We start from the raw sequence: 21228 nt of genomic DNA on the forward strand, positions 1-21228 counted from the left end.
CTCCAAAGCCTTTCAGCCAGAGACCCCAGAACCCAGTTCCAAGGCCTTCCAGCCAGAGACCCCAGAACCCAGCCCCAGAATCCCCTGGGCCCTGGCCCCTGGCCCCACCCTCCAGTGAGCTGACTCTAGCCTCCTGACCGGCCTCACACACCAGGGGGCAGACACCGACTATAAGACAACAGAAGCCCTACCGTCTATGGACCAGGCCAACCCACAGCAGGCCAGATCCAGACAGCCAACTGTCAGGGACTGGTTCCACCCACCAATGAGCCGACAGCAGCTTGAGGACCTCTCAGCCCTGCAACCAGACCCCAGGATCTGGCTCAGCCTGCCAGTAGCCCTTGGGTCTCCTGGAATCTGACTCTACCCATTAGCAATAGCCCTGGGGTTCCACAGCCAACATCTGCATGACCCAGTCCTGCCAACCAGTGGTCAGCAGCCTCCACATAAAGCAAGACCTGGCAGCCCACTGGGCTGGGGGCCAGTCAAGCCTACCAGACTGCTCACAGTAGTCAGCTCACAATAGAAGGACCCACACAGCCCACATAAGGGCTAGAGCACATAGGTAAGAGAGGGGTGTACTGCTGGGACACACAGGACATCTACAAAAGGTCACTTCTCCAAGATTGGGAAATGTGACCAACCTAACAGATACATGAAAATAAAAACAGCAAGTTAGGCAAAATGAAGCAACAGAGGAAGATGTTCCAAACAAAGGGACAAAGTAAAACCCCAGAAGAACTAAGTGAAGTACAGACAGTCAGCCTACCTGAGAAAGAGTTCAGGATAATGATCATAAAAGCGATCCAAAAACTCAGGAGAAGAATGGATACACAGAGTGAGAAGTTAGAAGTTTTACACAAAAAGAGGAAATATGAAGAACAGCCAGAGATGAAGAACATAATAACTGAAATGAAAAATACACCAGAAGGAATCAACAGTAAATTAAATGATACAGAGGGACAGATCAGTGAGCTGGAAGACAAAGTAGTGGAAATCACTGACAGTGAACACAAAAGAAAAAAATGATGAAAAGAAATGAGGACAGTTTAAGAGGCTTCTGGGACAGTATTGCGTGCACTAGTATTTGCATCATAAGGGTCCCAGAAGGACAAAAGCAAGCGATAGGACAGGAAATATATGTGAAGACATGATAACTGAAAACTCCTAACCTGGACAAGGAAACAAGACATCCAAGTCCAGGAAGTGCAGAGAGTCCCATACAGGATTAAACCCAAGAGGAACACAAGACACACTGCAATTACAATGACAGAAATTAAAGAGAATAGTAACAGCAGAAAGGGAAAAACGACAGAGTATACAAGGGAACTCCATAAGCTTATCAGCTGGTTTTCAGCAGAAACTCTACATGCCAGAGTGGCATGCTATATTTAAAGTGATGAAAGGGAAAAACCTACAAACAAAATTACTCTACCCAGCAAGGCTCTCATTCAGATTTGGTGGTAAGATCAGAAGTTTTACAGACAAGCAAAAGCTAAAAGAGTTTGGCACCCACCAGTAAACCACCTACAAGAAATGTTAAAGGAACTTGTCTAAGTGAGAAAGAAAAGGCCACAACCAGAAACATAAAAATTACAGAAGGAAAAATCTCATCGGTAAACACAATCATACAGTAAACACAGGACATCATCCGCACACAAAGCTAGTAGGAAGGTTATAAGACAGAAGTAGTAAAATCATGTGTATCCACAATAAGCAGTTAAGAGATACACAACAGATACAGGAAAAGGTGCCCAACCATCAGTAATCATCAGGGAAATGCTAATCAAAAGCACAATGAGCTATCACCTCAAACCTGTTAGAATGGCTGTTACCAAAGAGACAAGAGTTAACAAGTGTTGACGAGGGTATGAAGAAAAGGGAACCCTTGTGCACTGTTGGTAGGAATGTAAACTGGTGGAGCTACTATAGAAAACAGTATGAAAGGTCCCCCCCAAATTGAAAACTACCTAGCTTACAATCCAGCAATTCTACTTATGAATACCAAAGGAAACAAAATCACTATCTTAAAGAGATAGCTCTACCCCATGTTCATTGCAGCATTATTTATAATAGCCAGGACGTGGAAACAACTTAAGCATCCACTGATGGATGGACAGATAAAGAAAATGTGATATTGAGATTAGGTAGATAGCTAGATAGAATTTAGCCATAAAGAAGAAGGAAATCCTGCCACTTGCCACAACATGGATGGACCTTGAGGGCATCATTTTGCTAAATGAAATAAGTCAGACAGAGAAAGACAAATACTGTATGATCTCACATGTGAAATCTAAAAAACCTGAACATACAGAAACCGAAAACAGACTGGTGGTCACCAGGGGCAGGGGGTGGGGAGTGATGGCAATGTGTGCAGGTGGTCAAAAGATACAACCTTCTGGTTATAAGAATAATAAGTTTGGGGAATGTAACGTACAGCATAGTGACTATAGTTAATACTACTATATCATATATTTGAAAGTTGCTAAGGGAGTAAATCTTAAAAGTTCTCATCATTAGAAAAAAAACTTTTGCAGCTACATGAGTTAATAGATGTTAACTCACTGTGGTGATTCTTTAGCAATATATACATATATAAAATTATTGTGTTGTACACCTTAAACTAATACAATATTAAATGCCAATTATGTCTCAATAAAACTAAAAAAAAACAAAACATTCTTTTGTTTGATCCAAAACCTGCCTCCATGAGGACAGGCTTGTTAGCTACATTATTCAGATCTGTGCTACTTCGCTGATTTAGGCCTAGCTGATCTATATCAACAACAGAAATATATGTTTTAAAAAAAATCCCCAGTCTACGGCCATACCACCCTGAACACGCCCGATCTCATCTGATCAAAACAAAATCCCAAGACAAACCTCTGGAAAGACAAATCAAGAGAATAAGAGAAAAACCAAACAATATTATGAACGTAAAGGGGAATATAACAAAGGCTAACTCAATAACTATATGTTAACAGCTCTGAACACTTAGACAACATGGATAAGTTCCTTGAAAAACATATATATACCTTATGAGATGTGACTGAAGAAGAAAGTAAAAGCCTGAATAGTCCTGCAACTGTTAAAGCTATTGAAGCAGTTGTTAAAAGTCTCCCCACAAAGAGGAGATTATGTAATATGAGTAATTACAAGAATATATTTTTCTGGAGGTAGAATAAAGGGCAGGGCTAACACATGTCAGTAGGTTATCAGAGAACATGTAAAGTAGAAGGACAATTATGGTGCATCAGAATTGTTTAAAAATGAAATAAATAATAATACCTTGACTATATATATATATATAAAACCAAAGCTACCGTTGTTCTGAGCCACCACCGGCAGCTTGCCCAGCCTGGAATGCTCACATGCTGATGTGCCAGGGCTGCTCTTTGGGGCAGAGCCTCCCCCGTCAGACCAATCATAAACCACTAGTGCTCACTTCTGCCAGGAAGGAAGAACATGTTTGCAGGCAGCATTTATTAAATGAATGAACTGCAATATAGAAAATAAGGAAATGGAGTAGAAACAGGATACGCGTAACTTTTGGGCAGTGTGAAAGTACTATTGCTAAAGACTGTTAGGTTTATGAGAGGGCAAGGTATCCCACTTTCCCATTTCCAGAATATATCACATATATTTTCAAAGCTCATTCCCATCTTTATTTTCAACAGGGCTCAATCATTCATTAGGTATCATTTTTAGGATGCAGGATGAAGTTTAGTGGCTGAAGTAGCTGCACAAAGGGGGCTCAAGCTTCTTTCTACATGTAAATATCTCTTCCTTCCATAGCAACATAGCAAAAAAATAACTTCACTGAACTGTGTGAACAAACTTCAAAAGGAACTTGAACCACTCACCTGGATACAAGCCAGAGGCTCATTTGTCCAAATTGAATATCCACCAACTAAATATATTCTCTCATTATGGACAGCAACTCCAGATTCATTTTGGCCTAAAGTAAAGAGAATTGAATAAAAAGGAAAAATATATCTATTTCCTTGAATATCTTAATTAACCCTTTTGCCACTGAGGGATACAATTTTCCCCTGTGGCATACTTGTATACTCCACGGGATTTCTGCAGCAACTAATCACTGCCTCCCAGTTCTCAGAGGGAAGAATTAACCACTATTCCTCAGAGAATGAATCTGTGTTGGGTCAGAACCAGGCTATAACACTTATAAGCCACCCAAGTTAGTAAATACAGCACTAAGTATAGCAATAATAAGCCATAGAGAACTAGAGTTTTATACTATGTTGTATGGCATTAATTTATAGTGATGGAAGTAAGGTTTATTTTAAAAATGCAAGACACCTCTTGTACTACAAATGCTTTTAAGGCAAGTGCTTACATTTGTAACAGATGCAACCCCAAGAAGCCAATAAAACAGCCATGCCCCTAGCGTGCCCCAAATGAAGACAAATGACAGAAAAGATTGATAAAGTTACTACCCTCCTTTTCTTTACATACACAACAGTTTTAAGACTATATTAAAGTTCCCAAGCTGGGACCAGTCTGGGTAGTCCCTAGACACTGACACGCCAAAATGATGAAAGATTCCTCCCTATTTAAAAAAGAAGACAGAATAACTCACAACCACATATTCTTCCCCGGAGGCCATCGGATAGTCTCTTTTTATTGATGGGCTGATACAGGATTGACTCCAGTAATAAATAAGCTGGATCCTAGAGCAGACAGAATCACAGATCCAGGGACCAAGGGGCTAAGGTACCAGTGCAGCAACTTAGAGTTAACTGCTTGCAGGTGGGCCTCAAAGATCATTTTCACAAAAACAAGAGCTCCGTACAAAGCACCGGAACCGCTCACATTGGTTATGCGCCCCCACAGCCTCCATAGCAGCAGCCGTAAGTGACTGAGTGCCCACTCATCATATTAAAATGTCTTCAGGAACTAATTCAGCCCACCCTTCTGAGTTTGCAATTTTCCTATTAGTAGAGCAGCCTGGCAGGGATCTGATCACTTGTGGATGTTGACAAGTGCAAGCCAAAAAAGGGAGGAAAAGTTTTCAACTTCATAAATGTCAGGGGTAAGCAGCTCACTGCTTCCATTTTATTCTCCTTTGGGGTGAAGATGGTCCCCCTCTAGTGCTGCCACGGGGTAATGCTCAGGTGGGTATGCGTGGTCAGAAGTGCCGCCAAACCCCTACGCCCAGAGCCTCTCTAAGGTTTAGTCTTTAGGAGAACACAGCTGGAAACAATATTTGACAGTGACAAATAATGAAAACCATTCTCCTGAACTCACAAGAAGTTAGAGGACTACAAATAGTGAAAAGTAAAAAATAACTTGCTCCTGTCATTAACTCTTCCGGAGCCTCGTTCCTCCTACTTGCATCAGTATTCCTACATGAATATTGATTGACGATAATAAACGTAACATGCCTTTCTCAGCAACGTGAGAACATGCACAAAGGTAATACAGGCCCTGAGAAACTAGACGCTCAGCCACTTGAGTCAGATTTTGAGAGATAAATAATATGCCCCTTTCGGGGTGATACAAGCACGCCGTCCTACCACCATGCGCTTAATATTTCGAGCTGCACCACAGATGTCTAAGAAAACAAGTCTGGCAACTTTTTGTATCCCTGCTTCTCCTGATTTACTTAATCAAAGGTACTTACCAGTCAAAAGGTTAAAATTACAACGCGTCCACTGGTCGGTGTCTATGTTGTAGGAGTCTATGTGCCTCACGAGGATGCGGTCGTTATTGTAGTCCAGGTCATTGCCTCCAAGAACATAGAGCTTCCTTTGGACAGCAGCCATGGAATGGTAGACCCTCCTCTGCAGCATGGGGCTGCGGCTTATCCACTTATTCTGGGGAAAGAAAAAAAAAAAAAGAACTTCAGGTGAATTGTTAACTGGAGACCTCCACAGCAGAAAACAGCAGTTCCTCGTTAGTAGTGGGGACCCTAATGTTTTCAATCACATTCTCTTTGAATGTTGTTTATAGTCTTTGAAAGGTATGGGCTTCTCCCCTGAGAACAAGTGCGGAAAACCCCATCCATTCCAACTTTATTTTTCAACTTACATAAGGTTTTTTTTTCTCTTGTTTGGTTTGCATATAAAGGGCATTTTGCATTTGTAAGGAGAGTGCATGAGAATTTAAACATTTCTATAATGGTTCTCTACCCAGCTGAGAGAACTTCCTCCTGCAAACGACTTAAGAGTGAAAGCGCCTGGGCGGGTTTAGTGTGAGCGGTGGTGTGATGATAAGAAAACAGGCTCTGGACCCAGGATGCCCGCGTTTATACTCTGCGCCTCGCCTTAGCAATTTACTTCACCCGTCAGTGCTTGTTTCCTCATCTAGAAAACGGAGATCATAATACCTACCTGAAAAGCCAGTTATGAAGATTAAATGAACTAATACACCCAAAGCATTTAGAACAATGCCTGGCACATGTGTCCAACAATATGCACTTTTAAAAAGCTATTATGATCTAATCACTGGTTGCCCGAGGCCCTGCAGAAGCTCACAGGAGGGGAGCATCTTTGCTGTTCTTTCCAGGGTGAACTTCTTGAGGTCGATGGAAGAGCTAAGATTTGGTTCAGCAACAAACTCCTCACAGCCTTTAATATTACTTACACTCACGTGTTCACCAAATTGAGAAAAGTTATTTCTAGGCATATGTTTATTTGTTTTGGTAGAAGGCCAAATTTTCTATGATAACTTTAGGGAATGGTGAAAATTGCAATATTTGGTTCTAGATCATGCTCAGGAATGAGAAAGGTATGCTTGACTCCTCTCAAATGAGGCTCCTATTTAAAATACAACGTAAAATTAGATGAAAATCAAGTATGACTTTAATTATCTCAACTAAGTAATCGACAGGTAAGTAAACCTATTTTCTTTCTATACAAATATCTCTAAACATACAGAAAGAAAACACAGATTACTCCTTTTTGCCAAGAAAAATTTGGATCTCGACCAGAAAAATGATATGATGTCTTGAATAAATAGAATTTCACCAGTTCACAGAGCTGTAAAGGAAGAAGCAAAAAAAAAAAAGTTTTGTATAAATATTGGTCTGTTCCCTATAAGCATATCAACTAGCTCATTTCTAAATTTCTCTCTTAAACATGCACTAAAAGAAAAAAGAAAGAGGTTTGTCCAATTTTTTGAGGCTTGCATTTATCTGCTCCCCCTTTTAAAACATGTTATAGTGAGAATCTCCTTCCAATTAAATGCATCTTTAATAAAACAGTCAAACCTTTCTTTCAGATAATCTGCTAAGAAATATCTGTTATACATTGCAAGAGTGGATTTAACTCCAAACTCTCATGGGGCTTTCCTTAGGTGCTTTCTAGGAGGCAATCCACCACAGTATTAGGAATCGATGTTTGTATGAGCAGTCCAGTCCCCTGCCACAGGACTATGGATGCCATCTGGTTTGCAAAGCCTGCCTGCATCCCCTGATTACATCTTTAGCTTCCTTCACTGCCGTGCCTGCTAGGTGAGCCGCCAACCGCTGCAAAGGCAAAGAAACAGAGAGGCCTGGTGGGGTCATTCCTAATAAGCTAGCGTGTGAATACTAATCAGTGGTGGGGAAGCAGAGGTCACCCCAGCCTGCCTGTTGGCAGGTAGTGATGTGCTCTGTGGCAGATGGCAGGCATTATCGACTCTCCACAAAGGCCTAGAAGAGAAATAAGCACTAGGGCTGAATGATAGAGTTATTGAGATTCTGAGCAAGATGCAAGCAGATGTGATGTTTGCCAGTACCCACCGTAAACAATATGCCAGCAGAATTTTAAAAAAGAGCATGTGTGTACAAACATGAAACAGAACTCATTTGAGAAACGTTAACACCTTCTTCCTCTTTAACCACATGTGCACCAAACTCAAACAACTGCAATTAACGATCCCACTTGAGACATCTAACCCAGGGACATGTGGTCTCTAAAATCTACAGCTTCTAATGACATCAGGAAGCACACTTGCAAAGACAGAAATACCTTTGTTAAACTCAGAATCAAGTACTTGTTAAAATAAAAAGATACAAATAGGCTGAGGTCACTCTGGACATACATTTCATGGCCAATCCTGAGCCAGAGTGCCAAAGCCAACCTGTTGTCTTATTTCCATTATCTTCAACTGGTGAAAATTAAACCCCCAAGTCAAGTCATTTTGGGATATTGTAATAATCATGAAAAATTACATTACCAAAATCATAGAAATGGTGAAATTCAGCAAACATTTGCCATGGTCACAGATACCTTGGTAGAAGGAAGAGAGAATAAAAATAGTTCTTCTTTGGGGAAAAAAAAGTCATTAAGTGTGCATGAGAAGTGGATGGATGAAGGGACAGGCACCATCAAAATGCTCCTGGTGGAGGCCTGGCTGTTAGATAAAAAAAAAACTCCAGCTCTCAGATACTTTTACTTAAGACTTGTCCTACACACTGTTCAGGGACACTTCGGCTGTGCTGCATTAAATAAGTTATTACTTGATTTGGGAATGACAAAACCATAAGCATATTCCCCTCCTAGAATGACACGCCTTCTAAAAGGACGTAGTGATAGGACAATCCAAAGCCTTTCTCTGAATGCTTCCAAGACGACAGCCACTTGAGATAATGGAATTAAGGCATTTAACTCACCAATATATCTTCCCTTTTTCCTACATTATGCAAAGCTCTGAAAGAGTTAAGCACTGTATATAGCATAAAACTAAAGGAGCTGAAATTTGGTGAGAAAAAAAAAAAAAGCAACTCAAAAGCAGTTTATCCAGATGCTTCCTTTTCTCTGTGTAAGTTTAATAAGATGCATGTGTGTGTACAGACCTGGCATTCCAACTCCTAATTACCATGGAAATCTTTAAAAATTCATTTTAATTAAGGTCATAAGCTTTTCTTGTATGAGTCTTACCTGGTTAGGTTCATATACCATTAGTCTGTTCTGATACTGGGCTGTGTTGGTTACTCCACCTGTAATGGATTAACATGTGTTAGCGCTTTCATGCATAAGAAATGGAATATTCCAACATAAGGATGAGCTACAATTAAAGGGGAATTAGCTACTGCTGAGGATCTGTTTGTATACCCTCGTGGTGAACCCATGACATAATTAAGAAGCTTATTGTTGAAGCAGTTTCATTTTCAAGAAACATCTCAGAAGCAATCCAGTTGAGAGGGAGCAACAAGTATGCTGAGGTTACCAGGCGGCCCCCAGTTCTGGCAAGCTGCTCTGCACGGCCAGAAAGAGGGGCCAAGTACAATGAGGGAGTGGGAGCAACGTAGCACACACACGTAAGACAAATTTCTACACAGTGTGTGCCAGGGACATAATTATATGGAAAATTCTTGTCCTTAGCTAAACTGGCAGTTTTACAGCTCTGATCTTTTGTGCGTTAACACAGTGATATCTTGATATCTCCTTGGAAAAACCAGGTCTAAGAAAAGACATTACTTATCAAAAGAGATCTAGAGCCAATGTTGTCCAACAGAATAAAATAAGAACCACAAACACAAGTCACATATGCAATTTCAAATTTTCTAGCTGTCACATTAAAAATAAAAAGAAACTCTTTACTTTAAAATTAAACTTAATATGAATTTCATTTAACTCAATACAGCAGTCCCCCCTTATCTGGGAGGGGATACATCCCAAGACCCATAGTGGATTACTGATACCATGGATAGAATCGAACCATATATAAACTATTTTTTTCTATATATATATACCTATGATAAAGTTTAATTTATAAATTTGGCACAGAAAGAGATTAACAATAGTAATGAATTTGAACAATTATAACCATATACTCTAATAAAAGTTACGTAAATGTGGTCACTCAAAATCTCTCTCAAAATACCTTATTATATTGTACACCTTCTGGTGATGATGTGGGATGATAACCTACGTGCTGAGATGAAGTGAGGGGATGACATAAGCAGTGTGACATATGGACCTTCCAACAACACATCAAAAGGAAGAAGATCATCTGCTTCAGATGATCCTGGGTCATCGAGCCCCGATGATGTTGATAGCTGGATGGCAAGAGGAGACTGCCCATGGTTGGGGGTCCTGAGTGGGATGGAGTGGAGTGGCATGAGGATTCATCATGCTGTTCAGATAGTGTACAATTTAAAAAGCTCTGAATTGCTTATTTTTGGAATTTCCCATTTAATGTTTTTAGACCATGTTTGATTATGGGTAATTGATACCACAGAAAGCAAAACTGCAGATAAGGATGAACTGCTGTGTAGCCAAAATATTATCTTTTCAACATAAAAGTAATGTAAGAAATATTGAGGTATTTTATATTCTTTTTTTTTTTCATACTAAGTCTTCAAAGTCCTGTGTGTATTTGACACAGGACATCTCAATCCAGATAGTGAAGGTGGTGGACAAGAACTACCTACAAAACTAGTATGAAGGTTAAAAGACAAAAGTAGTAAAAATCATCTGTATCTGATATAGTTAGTTAAGTGTTGTCAAGGAGGTAGAAAAAGGGGACTTCTGTGCACTGTTGGTGGAAATGTAGTTTGTTGCAGCCACTATGGAGAACAGTATGGAGATTCCTCAATAAACTAAAAACAGAACTACCTTATAGTCCAGCAATTCCACTTCTGGGTATTTATGAAAAGAAAATGAAAAAAACAATTCAAAAAGATATATGTACCTTTTGTTCATGTTCACTGCAGCATTATTTACAATAGTCAAGATATGGAAGCAACCTGAGTGTCCACTGATGGATGAGTAGATAAGGAAGATGTGATACATGTAATAGAACATTACTCAGCCATGAAAAAGAATGAAATCCTGATATTTGCAACAACAAGGATGGAACTAGAGGGTATTATGCTAAGTGAAATAGACAGAGAAAGACAAATGCTGTTTGATTTCACTTATATGTGGAATCTAAAAAACAAAGCAAGCAAACAAAACAGATTCGTAGATACAAAGAACAAACTGGTGGTCAACAGAGCAGAAAAGGATGGAGGTTTGGGTGAAACAGGTGAAGGGGATTAAGAAGTATAAAATTCCAGTTATAAAATAAGTAACTCATGGGGATGTAATGTATAGCATAGGAAATACAGTCAAAAATATTGCAATCACTTTATATGGTTCAGATGGTTATTAAACTCACCGTGGTGATCAATATCATGGTGATGCATATAAATGTTAAATCAATATGTAAACCTGAAATTAATATAGTATTGTATGTCAAATGTACTTCAATTAAAAAATTAAAATTAAAAAAAGTTTTAAATGTGTACTATAACAATATTGACCAAGGTCACCTTAACGTTCCCCTAAGCTTGACTAAACTTTAGACAGGCTTCTTCCTGGCTCTGGGTCCCTGACCTCCCTTTTAGAGCATTTATTTTAGAAAACTTGTAATTGTAAATTCTTTCTCTCTGTCTCCTTGAGATGTAAATCATTTAAGAAGCTTCTTGTAAGTTTTACAACCCAGGAATATTTTCCTCAAAGACCTGCAACCCTCCCACTGAGATTATCATCAAGGAAGACAATACTCCTATCTCCCAGTTTCTATGGAGGCTAAGATCCTAACTTCAACGGATGCAACTCAGCAAACACGAATGACCTACTCACAGAAAAAAAGTATTTACAAACTCAGGATTACTGACTGTGTTCAACACATCACATCGATCAACCTTCCTCCAAAAGTACTCCAGTGATTTTCCACTGGCTCACTCCAGTGCTTAAAACCCCTATTGTTTTTCAGAGGAACTGAATTGAAGGCTGCACTCTGGTCTCTCTTTCCTGGTGCCATAGTTTTGAATAAAGTCTTCCTTGTCTGTTTTAACTTTGTCCACTATACCTTTTGCTTTGGCCATTCAAAAACTCGGAATAGGTTACCACTATCAACTCCATGCCACGAGTCAAGTCAACCAGAATCTAGAGGATTAGTGCGTTATCCCAACTAAACTAGAATAATCAATCAATAGTAATGGCTACATAAAGGGGAGGCGAGGGAACCTGTCCAGGCTAATCATTACTCTCTCATTCAGCCTCAGTAAGGAGATTATCCTTCATGTTACTGACCACAACTGTTATTAACTGGAAGGCTTTTTTATTCTAAGTCTTCTCTGAAGCTTGCAACTACTTTTAAGATCAGTGGAAGCTTTGTCTGCAGAGGAAATCCACCAAGAACAGAGAAATGTGCTTCCCGCCCTCAAAGAAAGTCTCGGGATTTCTCACTGAATGTCTCATTTTTAAAGATGAAGTCAAAGAAAAAGAAAATACACTTAAGAAAGCTGAAGCTGAAATGCCAAGATGAGGTCAAAATGTATGTCAAAATAAATACAGAGGTATGTTTGCTTTCCACCTCTCAATCTTCCTTTTTTAAATCTGATTAAAAATGGAATGTCCAATAATTCTTTCTCAGCATAACTACAGAAGACTAATCAAATCTATTGAGACCTCACAAGTCGTCAGGGTTAAAATGACTGCCAAGTGCTTTTGATCTGGGCCATAACCACCAGATTAATGTCCAGATCGCCTATAATCATTTCTCCCAATGAGAGGGAGCAGAGGGTGAACTCCCCACATTATTTCAAAGCTTTGACGGTTTCTCTACTTGTTTTAGAAATATGGGACAGAATTAATATCTACTGCAGTAAACTATCTGTTGATGACACGATTTGAAAATATTTACACTACAGTATGTATCAGACTCTGCCCATTATAGATTAAATGTACAACCAATGGATCAGAATGTCACTACTGCAGCCTCTCCCCCAAGCAGGGCGCACCATTCATCTTCTTGCTCTTCACAATTACTGTTTACTGTCTTCCACGGATGCATTTATTACAGTTTTTTTCCCCTTAATCTGCACTCGGTAATTAGATTCCTTAGCCTTACATACAAATTGTCACTCACATGACAATGGTTAGAAATCAGATATTGGGTTACTAGTTGGGGGTAAAAACAAAAGTCCTAGTTAGTTATTTGGTTGATTACTTCTAGAATGTTAAACCACAGGAGGTGCCTGGAAAACCAAGTGCCATAACTTCTGCCAAGTCACGATGGCAAGGGAAAACCTTGCGAATCGGTTCTATTGCTTTCCAACCCCCTTGAAATAGCTTACAAATGAGCATATAAATAAAAACCATTTCTTCTCAGTACAAAAAATAAATTTCAAAAAAAGCCTTCGAGTTTGCAGCCCACACTTCACTAGCCGTGTTACTCATTTTCATAGCTCTGTCATTACATTCCCTTCACATAACACTCTTCACTTTTAGATTAATCTTCTGAAATGAGATGCTCAGGATTTGCATACAGATTTGACTATACAAAAATAGATATGGAATTAATAACAGTCTCTATATGTTTTAATTTCTCCTAGACTGGAGTACCCTTGCCTGCAGCAGTATTCCTGGCTTTGAAAGTCATCAAGCTGATTTGCCTGCTCTGGGTTATGATGCCACATGCTGCTCTACTGTCCCCTGCAATCAAAGCGCTTGCAAAGATAGATTCCATGCCTTCCTCTATCGAGTATATTTTATAGATTGGCAGTTTTGATCTCCCTCCCCCACCCCAGGGGGGATAATCTGCATCTTAACAGCTTTCTATAGATACATCTGTCATTAAATATGCCATCTCCTATCAGCATCCATTTTTAAAGCCAAGTTTTCCCTAACTTTGAAGTGCCACAGTCAAAGTTAAGACTTTTCAGCCAAAATTGAAAATGAACAACCCTGTCTTATACTTCAGAACTGTGACTTAAAGATAGACTGCAGGTTCCCCCAAAGTCAAATAAGTCTTTAAAAACTGCCAGGAGGAATGAAAAGTTACCACCGTGCTACCAGCAATGAGAAATGCTTTCTATCATCAAGACAAGAGTAAAGCATTTTTCTTAAGCTTCCCTGTTCAACTCCCCACAAAACATGGTGACAAATGGATGAATGCAAGCCAAGGAGAAGATGACAGGTGACTGCTCTGTCTCCACTACTGAGAAGTCACCGAATCCTAAACTCGTCATGCTCAAATGGTCACTGCTGATAGTGTCTATAAAATTACGTGTTTAGAAAAACAGCCCTAAATATACGTTGGCTGGGATAGGTCAAGTCTGGTGGCTCTGCTAATTTTTTTTTCAGGGGCAGAAAATACCTCTGTTGATAAATAGAGAGTCCAACACAACTCCTTAGGAGGAAGCTGTGGTATCTAATGCAGTGCTTGCATCCTTACTGGAACCAAGGAGGATGCACAGAACTGAATGAATGTGGCCATGCTCTTAAGGAAGATACTCTAGGCTGGAATTCTACCAGCCAGTTCAGGATTATGGAAAACCATCTCAAGTTTCCTGCAGCTCTCTCGGACGCCTGCAGGGACTGGCTTCACACAAGTCTAGGGGGAGAGTGTGGGCACAAGCTGTGCCATCAACTCTACACAGTTCCTTTATGACTCTGTCTTGGGGAGGAGCCACTTAACAGCCAAGCTCAGGCTCCTCATATGCAAAATAGAGATGGCGAGACCTGTCTCCAGGTTTCAGATGAACGAGAGTACATGGTACAGAGTACATGGTACAGTACGGAGGCCATCCGGAGGGCATAGTTTACTTCTCTGCTGTAGCAGTTAGTTTATGAAAATTTCTTACCATTTTCATAAAAGATACAAATGAGTATGTACGGAATATTGAAAAACATAACTAAGCATGGAATACTGAATTAATGAATGAATGAATTTTATAGTCTGAAATAGATTTCCTACAGTTCTTTTTTCTAATAACTAGAGTTATTGGCAGGTTTATAAGGGTATCGAAGGCTTTTTCCTTCTTTAATAGTTTAAGCTTCTCCTTTGTAAACTTACTCCAATTCTCAAAAGACTATAACTTCACCCTAACAGTGTACTTATCAAAAGAACAAGGAGTGAGTTCATATTAGTCACTTTTAAGAGAGCCAAACTCATTAATATTCCTTGATAAAAGGGATACCATGAGAATATTTATAATAAATGCAAAAATAAACTTTTTATTATCTATTTTTACATATTAGACTGTCTGTATTTTTGGAGTGTTTATAGCCCTACATAAACAATTAAAGCCAAGACTCCTTCTACTAAATTAGTACCTTGAATAGAAGGATACTTAATCCGTGCATTAAATTAAAACTAGTATCCATATTATTTCTGTCACACTTGAGGAAACCACACAAATGGGTGGGTAATTAATATCCTCAAAATCTGCAAGGAAGGTCTCAAATTTATAAAATATCTATAAAGAAAAGGGTGATGTACTTGAAAATATAAATTATATTTATGTCACGTAGAGTGAATAGATATAAGCTTGTGACCCTAAAATATGTAAAGTACGTACCTTGCAGTTACTTTAAATAAGCGAAATAATAAAAAATGGTAAAATCTACCATAATGCAGATGTCGGCTACCTTTCAAAATCTCAATAAAACTCAGTCCAACTCCCATTTCTCATTCTGTAGAAAGCTGAAATTCTGCCTCCGAAGATTTCTGCACATTCCTAGCAGGGTTAAGCTCTCAAGGTCACCCTGCCAGTCGCTAGTGTCCTGGCTCTGCTGTTTCTTGTTGGGTCTTTTACCTCTCTCCTGCCATCGACCAAATTCTTCAGTCATTCCCCATTTTCATGATATAACTTTAATCTTTTTCTCTCCTCTTGGGAATAAAGAAAATGACATATTTCCTATATTCCTAGGTAGAGCAATTCAGCTCCCGCCTTTTTCTCCCTTCTTTTTCTAGATTCATCTAGACAGACACAAATGGATCATCTAAACAAAGGAAGTTCTCTCCACGAGAGGAAATCTGGAGCCAATAGGGTGGACTTTTTTTTTTTTTTTTAACTACTTAAACTACCAATTTTAAAGGCCACTAGACTACTATATTTTAACATGTAATCCTTTCAGAAAACAATGTTCCAATCTAAACCAATGCACTTTAGAGTAGCTCCATTCTCTCACTGTTTCTTTTTATATTTTAACTTTATATCACTATTTATAGAAGAAAGAAAAAGTAACTGCTGGGGCCGGCTGGTTGCTAGAATCTAAAGCAACAGAGAAGACTTCATTCTCGGTGGAATTCCAGTTCACTAGGAACTCCGAAGCGGGATGTCAAGCTGTCAGGCCGCAGACCTTCCCCAGGTGCACTCACTCCCACAACACACTTGTTTCTTCCTCACGCAGACCTTAAGCCCTTGACGCTCACCTAACTGGAATCCAGCATGCTGAGCTCCTTCCAGTAGGGTACTCTGGGCTATTCCCAGCCTAAAACCCTTCCATCATGAGTGAATCCAAAGATTTGCTTTCTTCAGTTCTTTGCTGAGCACCCCTAAAAATAAGACAGAAATTTGCAAACTGGGCTACCACAATTTTGTGATTTCCAACCTTAGCAAGGGCTCTGACAGAGTTTGTTGTAGTTGTTGTTGTTGTTGCTGTTGTTGTTGTTGTAGTTAAACATGTCAGTTCCCTCTGTTTTCCCTCAGAGACTTTTCCCAAGGCCACTCCCCTCGGCCCTCTACTCGGTTCTGACACAGAACAACCTTCACAGACAACCATGCCTCTCATTTGACTTCATGACAAGGACCCTCCCCAGCTCCCTGCCCCTGCCCTCCAAGCTCACCTAGGTCCACACCCAGTACTGCCTCCTGCCCTGGAGCTGGAAGGGTCTCTCCTCCTTGTGTCCAAGGCTAAGCCCCTCCCTGACTCCCTCCGGCCTGTTGGGGCCCCTGTGTCTGTGGTCAGCCTGGGATCCCCAGTACTTCTCCCCACTCCGGGTACCTGGAGGAGCTCTCAGCATTTACCACCCGGAGGACACTCTAATCCCTTCACTTGAATTTCTCTCTCTCCCTCCCCTCACTTTCAAAGTTGCTCAGTGCACTCACATTCTTAATAAAATTTCCCTCCTGTGACCCTGCATTTCCTGCTCTAGCTACTCTCTTCTCCCAGCCAACTTCCTTCTTTTTCTTTCCCTCCATCTTTCCTCCTTTTTTCCTTCCTAAAGCCAAAATGTTATTCATTAACTTATAATGAAAAATACAGCTGTCACACGGATTGAAATGTGTGTGCACGTAGGAACAGCCCACTCTCCCCCCGCAGGCCGGGCACACTAATCAGACAGTTGCCGGCTAAGTCAGATTAAGGGAGTCGAGTTTAGATGGAATCCCAGCTCCATGCAAAGGTAGCCTATACCCCATACCTGAGGTTTTCACTTCCTCCCTTTCCATCCACACCTTCAACCTCTGCACTCTAGTCTCCACCTTCTCTCACGGAAATTACCTGGAAACTGCTTTCATGGAAATTACCAAGCAGTTCCTGATGGAAAAATACAGAGGAAATACATTGGACTGGGATGTCCCCATAGGACTGGACGCCCCGCTGCTGTGGTTCTGGCTTCTATAACACGCCTCCCCCTCTGGCCTTGCTCATCGCACATTCTCCAGCTCCTCCCTTCGTCCCCCTCCTCTGCACCCTCCTCGCTCGTGTTGCCCAGCCTTCTGCCCCTTTCCAGATGCTCTCGGGCCCCTCTGTCTCCTCACAGTCTCCACCGCCTTCTCATCGTGCCTTACCTGATTTGCTGTGAAAACCTCACTTCCATTTGCTCTGAAAAACAGGGGGCCAGGTTCTCTGTCTGAGTTGGGCGGAGGGGACTGTGAGGAGACTGAGGACGGACTAGCCGGGGAAGGAGAGTGGGGGGACCCCAGTGGCAGGGCAGAGAGAGGGCTTGTCAGTGGCCCCTCTCCAGGGCTCACTGCCTGGGCTCAGGCACAAAGTGGACCATCGGGCTTGTCCAGCGGTGCGTGCGTGCCAGAGGATGAGAGAATTCTCCAAATGGTTGGACCGTGAAGCCCAAGCATGAGCACGAGGAGGGGTTAGTGGCCAAGGGGGAAGCACTCAGCAGACCTGAGGCCAAGTAAGGCTGAAGGTGCCACGAACTTCTGTGAAGCCCCCTGTGCCCCTGCACTGATTACCCCCCACTTCACATTATGCTGCACCTTGGAAAGACATGTGTCATAAACACTTCACGTTATACTGTCATCATCTGTTTAAAATTTGTGAGCCCCAGCATGGACCTGTCTTACTCTTCTCCGTGGCTCCAGCACTAGCCTGAACAAGACTCAGGGAGGTGAGGAAGTTTGCTCGGCATCTCCTGCTTGGTAAGAAGCAGAGGAAGTTTTACACGTGCGGGTGTCCTCAGTCTCTGACCTCAGTGCACCACAATCCAGCCTCTGCCGCGTCCCCTGTTAGTTCCCAGTATTTTGTGTACAATTTTTTTAGATGCAAGTAAGCTACTATTTGCACAGTAAAGCTCTAGCTCTGGCATTTAAAACATGTTAATGATATTTTACATTGTTCTAATTTTAATGAATACTAGAAAAGCCAGAGTCCCTTTAGTAGGTTTGAATAAGTTAGTCCCTTAAAATGGGGCTGTGCAAACTTCATCTAAATTTAATCAAGATGAAAATAAACATATCTTCTAGGGAGTGAAGGAAGCTCTAACAAATGCTCTTTCATTAAAGAAGTATCTGACAAACTCTTTGATTGTCAGCTCCTAGAGGGCAGGAAGTGCGTTTGCTGAATTAATCTTATTTGTTCTGAGCCAGCACCTAATAAGGATGTAATAAGGATCTAATAAGGATGTAGCATTCACCCAGAGAACCAGGAAAACACTTAAGTGCTGCTTTTGAGGAAATGCAGTACCATTTGTCTTGTTTTTATAGTTTTAAAGCACTAATCTTGTGGTTAGCTTCCCATCATCCTCCTGCCATTTCACAAAAACGAAAAGGTAACTTATGCTGCAAAAGGAGCTGGGGATTCATTTTCATTCACACACACAAAAAGGGTCTTTTTAAGCCGTTCACAAACAACATCTTACAATGGACAGCACACCTTCTAAAGCACAACTGCAGGATATGCAATCCTTTTTTTACTTCAGTATTGTGAATTTCAAGTAGAAATGATGCGGAGCATTTGTGAATTGGGCCACAAGGTCAAATGCTAGAGGAGCCCGTAAAATCTGACTATCTCTAACATCTTAAGTTAAATGCTAATGGGCATATCTATACAGCCTGATTTTCTGAATTTGCTTCTGCTTGTCTCATTTTAAAAACCATGGACAGGTTTCCAGGCATCCTGACCCTAAAATGGACAGAGAACGGGGAGGGGGTAGAGAGAGGGAGTGAGTACACTGGAAATGTCAAGTCTCTAAAGAAACATTCGTTTTGTGTTCTGTGGAACAGAAATAAGCCCCTAAAATCCACATCCTGTAATCCTTACTACCTCCACCTCAGGGAAAGCTTACAAAATACCAGAAGGATGCCAATGATCCAGTCCCCCTTCAATTAAACTGGAAATATTTGATTATTTGGCAAAGGATAAGAAAGAGCCTCAAACATTTTCATCTGCCCAAGAAATCCGAGTAACACTTCTAAATCAGAGGTAGAGTCAAGGTCTTTTTTTTTTTTTTTTTAAGGGGCCCATTAGCAACCCCTCCCTGTCCATGGTTAGATTCACAATTGATTTATTATAAGCTGGGCCTGAGGAAAGAGGCAGATGACTGAAGGTATTAGAAATGTCACTGGTGATTTCCTCTTCCTTCCAATTAAAGGTATTGTACTGTACACAGGGAAGTGAGTTTTTCATCTCAAGTACACAGTAGGGAGAAACCAACCTGAGAAAATTGTGATTGTTTTCATTAAGCGTGGTTAACATAGGCAGCATATATTAGTGCAAAAGAAGAACAAAGAAAATGTATTTCCTTTCACAGTAGGGGAAAAACAAAGTGATAACAGCAATATAAACTGCAATAAGTTGATATAGTTACCAAAAAGAAGCATACAGACCCATGTGGAAAGAGAAATCAGCTTGATACCAGCTCAACAGATCTGGCCAAGCTAAGCTTCTGTGCTTTCTTAAGGCCTCACCAAGGAAGGTGTGAAGCAGTCATATCCCTAAGATTAGGTAAGAAAAACTCCATTTTTTTAAAGCTAGTTTCATAACTAAAAAGATTAAAATAAGTAAGGAGTATTTATTAAACTACTTAAGAGAAGTTTATACAAAATTTAGAAAATGCAATGCAAAATTTGGGAACGCTGTACCTCAGCAGTATATGAAAACTGAGTCAATGGAAGTTGGTGTAAGTTGGAAGAAAGTATGAATTACATTGATTTCATAAATCCATCATTGTTTTGTTATCTAAGTATAGGTCTGTTGCTTCTAATAGCAAAGACTTATTTGCAGCCAAATTTAAAATTTCTTCAACAAAGCTAACAAGATATAGTCTTGATGGACCTAGAGATCATCGTTCTAAGTGAAACAAACTGGAAAGAGAAAGAAAAATACCACATGATATCACTCATGTGTGGAATTTGAAAAAAAGAAAAACGAAGACACTAGTGAACTAATCTATAAAGCAGAAACAGACTCACAGACATAGTAAACAATCTTATGGTTACCGGGGGAAAGGGGGTGGGATGGGATAAACCTGGGAGTTTGAGATTTGCAAATGTTAGCCACTATATATAAAAATAGATTAAAAAAAACAAATTTCTTCTGTTTAGCACAGGGAACTATATTCAATACCCTGTAATAACCTTTAATGAAAAAGAATATGAAAACAAATATATGTATTATATGCATGACTGTGACACTGCTGTACAACAGAAATGGACACATTGTAACTGACAATATGTCAATAAAAAAATAAACAAATAAAAAAATATATAGTCCTGGTGGCTTTTTTCTTAACTACTGAAATATAAACTTAAAGAAAAGTAAGGAAGTCACCAGATAAATAAGGTTATCTAAATATATCTACATATACTAACATACACACTCATATCTAATGTTTATTTGGTTTACAGTACCAGTAATTGTTGGATACACTTCATTTATCCTCTTCCTTCATCCAAATTTTAACTTCATTCATTAGTTACTGAGTGCTTAACTCCAGACATGAGCTAGGTTTCTTTGATAAAAATCAGTGAATTGCCCATAATGGAAGCACTACCCAGAGAAGCCAAGACTACGACTGCCTTCCTGATTTCTGAGTACAGCAGGAGGAAAAATGGGCAGAGTCCAATTTACTTAAAATGCAAGGAAGAATTTTGTCAGAGCAGATATTAAACTAGAGAAGATTACTGAGGGAAGCTGAGAAGTCTTCACTGGTGTACTTAAAAGTGACTGTTTCTTCTAAGTACAAATATCTCAAAGTTACTCTCAGTATTTAAGTTATTTGATTTTTCTATCCCTCTTTGTCCTTGACATAAGAAATTTAACA

The 21228-nt window shown here is 40.1% G+C and overlaps 1 protein-coding gene across 8 annotated transcripts in view; it reads right to left on the bottom strand.

Annotated features, from left to right (window-relative positions):
• The window catches only part of KLHL32 (kelch like family member 32), a 185561-nt gene that overhangs the window by 8965 nt on the left and 155368 nt on the right, over positions 1-21228 (bottom strand). For 7 of the 8 annotated variants that reach the window (XM_010948406.3, XM_074368602.1, XM_010948410.3 and 4 more), the window contains 3 exons: positions 8886-8944; positions 5645-5837; positions 3864-3958 (listed from right to left, as the gene is read on the bottom strand). In XM_010948406.3, coding sequence (XP_010946708.1) covers positions 3864-3958; positions 5645-5837; positions 8886-8944 — 347 coding nt within the window. Of the gene's footprint in view, positions 1-3863; positions 3959-5644; positions 5838-8885; positions 8945-21228 lie in introns of those variants that run through there. The other variant, XR_006722443.2, reaches the window with a different exon arrangement.

The sequence above is a fragment of the Camelus bactrianus genome, chromosome 8, assembly GCF_048773025.1.
Source record: "Camelus bactrianus isolate YW-2024 breed Bactrian camel chromosome 8, ASM4877302v1, whole genome shotgun sequence".
Taxonomy (NCBI): Eukaryota; Metazoa; Chordata; class Mammalia; order Artiodactyla; family Camelidae; genus Camelus; species Camelus bactrianus.